Source organism: Lottia gigantea, assembly GCF_000327385.1.
Source record: "Lottia gigantea unplaced genomic scaffold LOTGIsca_11, whole genome shotgun sequence".
Classification (NCBI taxonomy): Eukaryota; Metazoa; Mollusca; class Gastropoda; family Lottiidae; genus Lottia; species Lottia gigantea.
In genome coordinates this window covers 3,042,768-3,053,220 of record NW_008707001.1, presented here as the reverse complement: position 1 = coordinate 3,053,220, position 10,453 = coordinate 3,042,768, and the positions used below count along the sequence as shown (strand labels likewise).

General features: G+C 35.7%; 2 protein-coding genes across 2 annotated transcripts; both read right to left on the bottom strand.

The window, feature by feature from the left end:
* Window positions 1–268: 268 nt before the first annotated feature.
* LOTGIDRAFT_203405 (hypothetical protein) lies at window positions 269–1,883 on the bottom strand. The gene is made up of 2 exons (XM_009047205.1): window positions 1,792–1,883; window positions 269–1,332 (listed from the first exon to the last, which is right to left on the bottom strand). The coding sequence occupies exon 2, from the start codon at window positions 902–904 to the stop codon at window positions 347–349; it is 558 nt and encodes a 185-aa protein (XP_009045453.1). The 5' UTR covers window positions 905–1,332; window positions 1,792–1,883; the 3' UTR covers window positions 269–346.
* A 3,910-nt stretch (window positions 1,884–5,793) lies between these two features.
* On the bottom strand, window positions 5,794–8,811 carry LOTGIDRAFT_110289 (hypothetical protein; the record flags this gene model as incomplete). Its single annotated transcript, XM_009047204.1, has 7 exons — window positions 5,794–5,970; window positions 6,247–6,369; window positions 6,576–6,746; window positions 7,054–7,177; window positions 7,468–7,592; window positions 7,823–8,125; window positions 8,692–8,811. Coding segments are annotated over 7 exons (1,143 nt in total), but the record flags the coding sequence as incomplete, so codon positions are not given.
* Between the last annotated feature and the right edge of the window lie 1,642 nt (window positions 8,812–10,453).

Below are 10,453 nucleotides of genomic sequence, written 5' to 3'. Positions count from 1 at the left end.
TTTTGTATAATTTTTAACCTCACTGCCAAAAGATTTGATCAAGGATATTCTAGGGGAAAGGAAACAAGCGCAAGATCCTAACTAATTGGATATCTATCCTCATTAAATATTGATGTATTTTTTCCTATAACTAACTTTGTATGATGACAACTACAACAACTCATAACATTGAATATTTGAAATAACCTAATGCAAGCAAATTGAATGGTTCCAGAAATAGGAATAAAGATAGGGGCACCAAGCAGTGTGCAATGAGGGCAATTTTAAACAAACATATTTAGATCTGTACTTTAATCAGATTGAGTACATAATATCCTATAGAGATCACAGATACACAATATTAATATCACCTCGCAACTTTTGCATGTTTACTTTTCTTCCACTTTTTTATCATTTCATACATTATGTCCATAGCTTCGGTCAACCCTTCTCCTGTCACTGCACACGCTGGTAAAAAGTGGCACGGTTGGGTCATTGTTAAATCCTGAATCGATAACATTTTAGCAATTTCATCTGGATCTAATGCCTCTTGCAAGTCTTGTTTGTTAGCTATCACTAAAGTCGGTAACTTTAAGGTGTTATGTGATTTCACAAATTTATATAATTCGATCCGAGTCTCTTCCATTCGCTCCTTATCACTACTGTCCACAACAAATATAATCCCATCAGCTGATCGTAAATACGATTTCCACAATGGTCTCATGTTATCCTTACCACCTATATCCCATATCGTGAACGAAACACCTTTTAACTTTCCAACTTTTCCTTCGATTTTCTCACAGTTGAAGCCCACTGTTGGAATGGCGTTCATATACTGTCCGAATTTCATACGATATAATATGGTGGTTTTACCAGTTAGGTCTAAACCAACCATCACTATTTGTATGGATGAGCTGCTACCCATATTTCTACACCAGTATCAGTGATTCATTATTAATTATATCACTCACTCATCATTTAATTGATCCTTTACTAAAGAAACTCTTAATCCAAACAATTGATCCAATTAATCATCAGATGAAGGATAGGCCTTATTCACTGCTTCACACTAATTCTTAGCCTATAGATTCAGGACTGCTTGTAATAATCCAATACACCCTCTTTCAGGGTTCCTTTAATTTTCTTCTCTAACACTTGATACTAGGCTACGGCTTTATTCACTGCTTCATAGAAAGTATCAAAGGTAGCCTACAGAATCAGGACTACCGGTACTTGTAATAATCCAATACAATTTCACAATCTTCTTCAGTTTCAGTTCCTACAGTTTAATTTTCCTACAATTGACACTACTCCACTATTCAGTAATTGATACAAAGAGGAAAAACCTTTAACCTGAAAAAGAAACAGACAAAATATCATCACATTGTCCTTAATTAAATGACATCAACAACTGAATTTTTCAATTAACAAAATCCTATCAAATTTTTCTTCAAACTTTCCTTACCACTTATTTCAATGGTCAATGGATGGCTTCACAAAATGGACAAGACAAGGGGCCTTACGTTACAGTTACAGCCCTTACTACTCCTAACCAAATTGAAATGACGAATATATACGTTATAAGGAGTGGAGTTATCAGTAAGTCCTAGATAGGGCTGACCCACAAAACTTACATCCGGACACTGACAAGAAAATAGTACATTTTATTATCCCACGTCCATTCACTCGGCTTTCTTGAAATCTTGTAAACAACGCGGCAACATCAAAGAATATGTTTTTCTAGTTTACAACAGCTTCAAGTTTTCAACGTGTTATACTTCCTCATGCCAAAAAATGACATCTAAACCTTACATGATTATTCCTTCTAAAGATATGTTGAAGAAACTCCATTGTTGTGTAAATGAGTTGAGGCAGACATGCCTATACGTTCATCACTGTTTGACCCACTCAGTTTGTAGCCATAAATGGCAGGTACTTGATTGAGCGCCATCTGTTGTCTTCTCACACTATCAGGGGCAGACAACTCTTTATAATTTAACCCAAGGCTTCAGACCAAATAATCGGTAAGTTTTGAGTGTAGGTTTTGATGAACTTTCCAACTCAATTTCAATGAGATCAAATATGTCTTGAATCAACAATTGTCAGACTTACCTTAGTACCGGTAGCCTATCAAGTTTTGCAAAATAAATTGACAAGACGCCTGTCAATATTAACTTGGGAGTTTTTCAGCCCTATTTCTGAAATTTGTCCGTATCTCCTGTCTTAACTTCTTTGTTTTCAACTGTATCGATAATCCCACACCGTACCGTACACCTGACTGGACTACGTATCTCGTCTATTCAAGGATTAAAAATGATTTTGATAAAGTTGGAACCTCTGTTGCTCATAAATTGCAAAAAGGTTTTATTTCAAAAATTTTATATTCCTAAAAGTAATAGTCTTAACGACACTTACCGACAGTAGAGTTTATCCTTCTAAATTGAATATCAGGGGTCATTGTATAAGTAGGAACATGTTTTGGACTATGTGTATCAACTTAGCAGCTCTGTACAAATTAGCCTGAAGTGGTGATATTCCTTAGTGTATAATTAGGACGACAATAGTTAATTGTAATTATTGAAAGGTGTTAATTGAGAGTCGGTAATTAAATACAGGTCTATATAGTATAATACCAGTGTTAAAACCAATAACACCTTGACCAAACTGTTCCTAAATGTTTCATACCGTGCTGTAACAATTTTTCAGAAGTCAAACTGTTTCGCATTGTGATACTGTTCAATAATCGGTCATTGTTAGATTACGTACTGTGCTAATCGATAGACTTATTAACACTAATAAAGGAGAGACAGATCCGTTCAATATGGTATGACTTATTACATATGTTATTATTATTACATAGTCCAAGTCCAAACTTTTAGACACAATTGAAGTCGAAAGCAAAGAGGAGTGAACAGACAAGTGGATCAAAGTACACATATCGGCAGCCCATTTGAAGGCAGCGCAACGTTGTCATGGTGTCCATGATGAAAAAAAGCAAAACGAAGCAAAAATACGATGGAATAGGGTAACATGAAAATTGGGCCTTGGTAGTATTCCTAGAATATACTAGTACAATAATTAACAAGCGAATAAATGCAACGAATCTTGGGACTTATTAAAGGGACATAACTATATTATTTTAAGTTAGTAAGACAACAAATAAATTGATCTCGAAGCCCACGTATATATCAATGCATTAAAAAGTGATAAAATGGTCACGTATTGAACATAACAATATATTTCTTTCAAAATTTAATAGCAAAATACAAAATATATATACAAATCAAGATCAGATTCTATTTTTGACGGGTTATAATACTCCATGTAAAGTGATGCTACTGGTCAACGAATTCATAAAAAGATAGTTTTACGTCCTACTTTTCTACTCCTGATTGAGCTTCTGAAATCAGACAACACTCAAAGATCAAAGGTAGTTTTTAAGAGGTTATTAATCATTAGGTTACAGACGAGATTCGAATTGATGCAGCAAGTACTGCTCTTGAAAGATGGTGCCTATGTAATTCAGGTGGTTCAAATTGCAATTCTATTTGTTGTAAGCACCATTAGAACTTACAACATACTTCATTTGAGTTCCCGACAATCTGAAAAAACAACAGCATTATACTATCTATTAATGCTTATCAAATAGAACTAGTTTCCTGGCGAAACGTATTTCGGATGCACAAATCCTCATCCGTAGACAGACTTGATTTTCCTTTGGGGGAAAGGGGCTAATATATTCGGAGGGGTAATGGGATATGGTCTTTAGTTGAAGTAATGAAAAATACCCCACTGTAGCTTCGAGCCTGAATTGTTTAACGATATTTAAAAAAAGTTCAGTATATGTCTGCATATGTCTTTTAAATTAACGGTGCCATAAATACAATTTAATTTTGGTAGGCATGGTGAGAGCCTTGGTCATGATACCCAGAGTAAATCGGTAATAAAAAGCCGATACCTACCGTCTACATATACAAGCTAATATGACCACCATTATAAACAACAAGAGACAGGCTGCCATAGCAAAGGATGAGGTTATAATCTCCATTCTTAACATTGGCTTCATTGGCTCACCTGAAAATATCATTACATTGAATTTCGATAAGATAAAGACAGGGATGATGAAGAAAAAATTCATAGAAGAGTCAAGAAAGGAAATCAAAAGCGTCTGATGGACAAGAGCCGATCTAATGCTGTCGACACATGTTTCGGATACATATCCACATCAGGATAATGTGTGTTAACTCTAAAAAAAAAAGACTTTAGCAAAATAAGCAAGCTCAATGAACAAGGCCTTCGATCGATATAAAAAAAAATGCACTAGTAGAAACTAAATACGTGTCACAGAGTTTAAAAGATGATGGCAAATGTCATAAATGAGCTCAACACGTCAAGTCAACATGTTTCAGTCTAGCTGACAGATGCCAAATTAGACCATACAGATCAGCATGTGTGAAGCTTTGAACAGACCAGATGCCGAAAAAATGGGTTCCGAAATTTTAAACCACAATTGCTGCAAGATGCCACATAATCAGCTGCCGAAATGTCTTGTTACCCTAGCCCAAGATGTCTGACTCTATATAACCAGTTCCTCAAACGTGATATATACAGATGTGATATCGTCGTTTAGATGACAATATCACCTCAGTACATGTATATCAGTGATAGACGGATGTGATATCACTTGTTTATATGACAATGTCACCTCAGTACATGTATATCAGTGATAGACGGATGTGATATCACTTGTTTATATGACAATATCACCTCAGTACATGTATATCAGTGATAGACGGATGTGATATCACTTGTTTATATGACAATATCACCTCAGTACATGTATATCAGTGATAGACGGATGTGATATCACTTGTTTATATGACAATATCACATCAGTACATGTATATCACGTCTGAAGAACTGGATAGGATCAGTCTTGGAGAGCTATTATTGCACTTACGTTTTATGTCCATCTGTTCTTCACAGAATCGGCCCTGATATCCTCTCCAACATCTACATTGTATACCAATCGGCGAGGGACGATAATCGCCATTAGAGCAGTAGTTAGGCTGCAAATCACATTCAGCTGAAAATTAAAGGTCACAGATTGAAACTGTGGTATACCCAATGCTGCTCAAAACCGGTAATGTGGATCGTCCGGTGAACAAACATCAATTTCCGCCCAGACAAAACTTAAAAGCGGAAAAAATAATTTTGAAAGCATTTCATGACCTCTAAATTATACTACCCCCCTTTCTCCCCCGAACCCACGATGTTGGATACAGGACAATGATGAAAATTAAAACTCTTACATATACACATGTCTCTTCTCATTGCACCTTCAAATCTGGTTATCATGCCATCTGGACAATCGAGACAGGAAATAGCCTTGTGTCCTGGTTGATAGGTATTTTTAGGACACGGTAAGCAACGTTTTCTATTAACATGACCATACATGCCTGGCAGACATTCATCTGAAATATACAAGTAGAGCTTCACATACTCCGATCTATAAAAGAATGTTATTAAAATATCATACTATAGCTGTTATCATTTTATGGTGTCTCTATAATATTATTCTATCCGTGATCTGAGGATTCATCACCAATCTTGATTTCTAATTCGCTAAATACTTAGCCAATCGCATGATCTGTTAATGATAAAAGCTTTGTGCATCATCAAATCTATCACGATTGGTTAGAATAAAATACTAGTTTGTTGAGATATCAGCATCCGCTGGAAGCGAAAGTTAACTTTCATCTAACCCAACCAAGCAACCAAGCAACCAACCAGAATAAAATACATGAATGGCATTTATGGGTCGAAATTGCGACTGAACACTGAATTCTTACCCCTGGAACCCTCCAAAGATTTCTTCATAGCGCTAACGATAGGGAATTTCCCTTTCCCACATGCTGTTCCTGGAAAATCGTCAGAGGCCAACTGCCACACCATCAGTCCGCCATATTGGTTGTCTTTGACGAATTCCGCCTGAAATTTAGAGCGAGGTGGCACCAAAATAATAGGAGCTGTAAGATATTCCCTACTGCCCTTTAGCACAAATCTGCGGGTTTTTGTTTAAAGGCTATACCACGTTTCCTTGCTCGAGACAATTTACAAAAATGAGGATCAGTTGCACCTTTAATACTCTTGCATCAACCCTAATTGCTAATGAAATATGTTTCATTTAATACACGTATGTTTATAAGAGGATCGGAAAAACAATATTTCTTGGACGAAACTTCTATAAAATTATTATTTAAATACCTTAGCCTTAACACTTCTCTCATTATCATAGCCCGACCATTCTGTACCTGTGAAGGCGAATGGGACACTCTGTTCATCATCCCAGCCTTCTGTCCATTCACCCTCTTTTAATTTTTTACAGATCTGAAATAACGAAACACAAATGAGCCGTGGAATCAATGTGGCCGATATCAGCTTCCATACTTCGATAGAAATATCTCGGCTTCTATTAGCTGCCATAGATAAATAAACGTAATGTGACGACTGTAACCATACCATAGATAAACAAATACAGTTTGACCGCTATCAGCTACCAAGGAGCAACAAATTTAATATGATCGCTATATTACCTCGTAATAATTTGCTGTAGTTACTGTAGTAAACGCTACCCCGGAACTAAGACTCCAGTTTCCTGGTTGGTTAACCGTAGTATTCATAGTAAATGTACGCGAATAAGTTGGTAGACCGAGTATAAGTTTCTCTTTCTCGATTTCCTCAGCCCAATATCTCATACCCCATTCCTAAAATTGAAGAGAAAGTGCGAAATCGCTACCAAACAATTGACTATAAGAGATGACCTTAATCCAAATGAACACAAAACTACAGATTTTTGCTCGCAATTTGACATAACAAATGTTGATTCCTCCATTACGTTTTCGAAATTTTGAAATACCAAATGATGTTCATCCAATGATCACATGTCTATGGAATTTTGCTTACAATGTGGCATCGAGAGCGTCGGCTTTTCTATAATTTTTTCAGAATTTGAAATACCATTAAATTACCAATGAATTCAGAGAAAAGGGAGAACAAAGGGAGATAACTTACAGCATTAAGTTGTAAATCCTCACCAGTAGCATCTGTCCTCGGATAAAGAGCAGCATGATGACCCACTTTGTTGGAGAATGTATTATATAAATCATATACCATTACATTTAAAAAATCTACAGCTCTGTGGATAAAATAATTCTATGAATAGTAGGCCTCTGCTGGTATAACACGAAAGGCATTAAGTTTGATTGGTCGATGATTTAGATCTCGACCAATAGGATTCATTGAAACAGAACACCTGTAGTCTAGTACTCCATGCACCATCGCTATTTGGTTGGATTAATAATGGCGCTTTGGCATAATTTTAGTGCTAAATTCGCGATTCCTGCTTTTATTTTCTATTTCTTCTTATGTATTATAGATCTTACACTGAAATTAATTACATCGAGAATACTATTTTGGTAGACTTACTTTCCAATTCGTTTCTTGTCGAAACCAGAATCAACGATCGACTTAGTAATCGGAACTGCTGACGACAACAAAAGTCGAGGTCGACCAGTTTCTCTTGCTTCACGATCAAATCTTTTTCTTAATTTCTGAAATCAAGATCATCACATAAGTACTTCTAATGCATACAAAAAATTGACTCTATCATAGACTTTTTAATTGCAGGTGAACCATACGCTGAATTTTGATTTTAATAGGTGTAACGAAGATACTATTCAACAGACATCTTCTGCACAGTGATACAGTTAACAGAACTTAAGCTCTATCTGGTAGTAAAGAAAATATTTAGACGATTCTATCCATTTAATATCAGACCTACCTCAAGTAACGTAGCAAAGTTCTTTTTATCACTTGCTGGACTTCCACGATTAGCCGGATATTCCCAGTCTATATCTACACCATCAAATCTCCATTTCCTTAAATACTTCACAGCATTCTCACAGAATAGATCAATACTGGCGTTAGTCTTCACCAAGTCTGAAAATTCCTTCACTCCAAACGCCCAGCCTCCTACAGCTAGTATCACCTTCATATCAGGATTGATCCTCTTTTTATCTGTTAGTTTCTTATATCCGACTGAAATACAAATAATTATATTAGCGCGTGTACGATTTGAAGCATTCTTTTAACTAAATGTTCATACGGCGTATAGTTAAATTGTAAATCACCAATTCATTTCACTTTTAACTTCGAAATGAAACTAAAACTGATAAAAGAGAAAGGTACGGATTAAAAACTGGAGTAAGAACCGTGAAAATTCACATATAATAGTAAAATCTTGAATGAGGCTTTAGTGTGTAATCCGTATCCTGTATCTGCGCTCATTCGGCAAGCCTCGGCTGTTTCCGTAAAGCTGAATCTGTTGCAGAGCGATAGCAACGGTAAGACGTTTGTGTCTGCGTTGTGTTAACTGTTAAGATGCCAAGACGAGTAATGGTCCCTATCAGCCTCCATATTGAATGTTTGTCATAGCTTATAATCTTACCCCAATCATCCATGGCATATTCTATTGGTACAATAGTTTTAGTTTTAGGGTCGACTCAAGCGAATAAATAGATAATTATCATTTTCAAGAGGCAAAGATGCGTATTGGCTGCTATCAACCTCCATATTGAAAGTTTTTCTTATTAACTTACCTCGTTCATCTATGGCATCTATTGGTACGATAGTTTTAGTTTTAGGGTCGACACCAGCGAATGAATAGATATAGTGAGTACAGAGATCTAGATGTGAAATATTATCAGCTGTAAATTTATAGATTCCTGTTTTATAGATTTCCCAGCTTCCATAGTAACATACTCTTTTATAGTCGGTTATTTCTCCCAAACTTAGACCTGGAACGTTCAGAAATTGAAAAATTACTCTTAAATAATTGGAAAATCTAAGAAATAATTTGTTCTTGAATTTAACATTCTCCAAGTTTTTGCTATTGGCGAGATTTATATATTAAAAATATCATATTCTTCGTGTAGCTATTTCTGGACTTGAAAGATAATGGAAAGACACATGGTTTCAAAGAATGAAGCATTGCATACATTACAATGGGACTCGTGAAGATTTTCTATGATCAAAATTACCCCCACCATATTCCTCTCACCATGAAATCTTTTGTTATATTTTGGCTTTCCGCAAACAGTCTATCATAAATATAGCTTTATATTTAGCAGCTTCATTTGATGTATAGAATCATTGTGAAAATTTACAAAAAAGCAGAAAATAACTTTTATATTAATACCCTTTTTTAAATGAATTGAAAAACATCATAAAGACACAAGGAACACATTTGAAAAGGGATTGTTTTCTGGCCACAAATATCGCTAAATCACAAAAACCACAAAAGTTTGGTCAAAAGAGAGGCGTGACATATTCATTAGATTATAACCATACACCACAAAAAATAAATTGGTAAAAAAATAGAAAAAAGTACTTACCACACAAAAATACAATTTTTAGATAAAACTGGACCATCCTAGAATAAATATTAAAATTATTAATTGTGCGAACCTCAACAGGTGGTCTTACATTTAACCTGCGTGTATGTGGTTTTAAAATATTTTAACAATTTAGAAGCCTTATCTTTTTATTGTGTCTTTTTTTAAAGACGAATGCATCTAATGGTCTCCCACATCTCAAATATCCATTAACAATAATCAACACTTGCGTAAATCACCTACGTCCTCAGAATCCCAATAAAGCGCCATAAAAATAATCTAGATTCACTCAGACTTGGTTAAACCCATAACGATGATGATCATTGGTGATTCGGATACTATTATCAAAACGTGAAGAAAATGTGATAACCTATGGAACTTTTTGTCAGGAATGTATCTTTAAATTCTCATTTCAAGCCAAAACCTTTTTTTCTTTGCCACAATCAATACCCAGAAAAATGATCACTGGATTTGATTGATAAACGGGGTAAGCTATGTTGCGCCGTGCTGTACGCTACGGTAGTACTTTGCGGGATTATCCATGCTGTATACTAGAAAAATAGAAGGATCAAATTCCGGGTTCCGGAACAGGTGCGCGCATGATTCGCTAAGTCATTTTTCTACTCTATCGATAACCCCGCACAGTACAGTACATCGCATTTACCATCAACCCACATTACCATTAAAGGTACCCTCACACCATAGCGATTATCAGCGTATGGTTGCGAATAATGAAAGGGGTCGTGAGTTCCTAACGCATCTCACAATTCAGAAGCACGAGAGTTATGTTCGAAACTTTTGACGGACTCACAACCAAATGCAACCGGTGATGAGGGTTTGAGGGTTCGCACAATTTGAAACTCATCGACATTTGCGAAGTCATAATCTGGTAAAGTTTTTCTGGAATAACAGGAACCACAGAAGAACCACATTGTTCTCGACACCCCTCAATAATAATATAAAGACCAGAAAACCTTTACTGAATCCTATATGTCAGGAAGTATGAAAATGATCACTTA

Coding starts and splice junctions, on each gene's coding strand:
- LOTGIDRAFT_203405 (XM_009047205.1), bottom strand. CDS start 904: ATGGGTAGCAGCTCATCCATACAAATAGTGATGGTTGGTTTAGACCTA.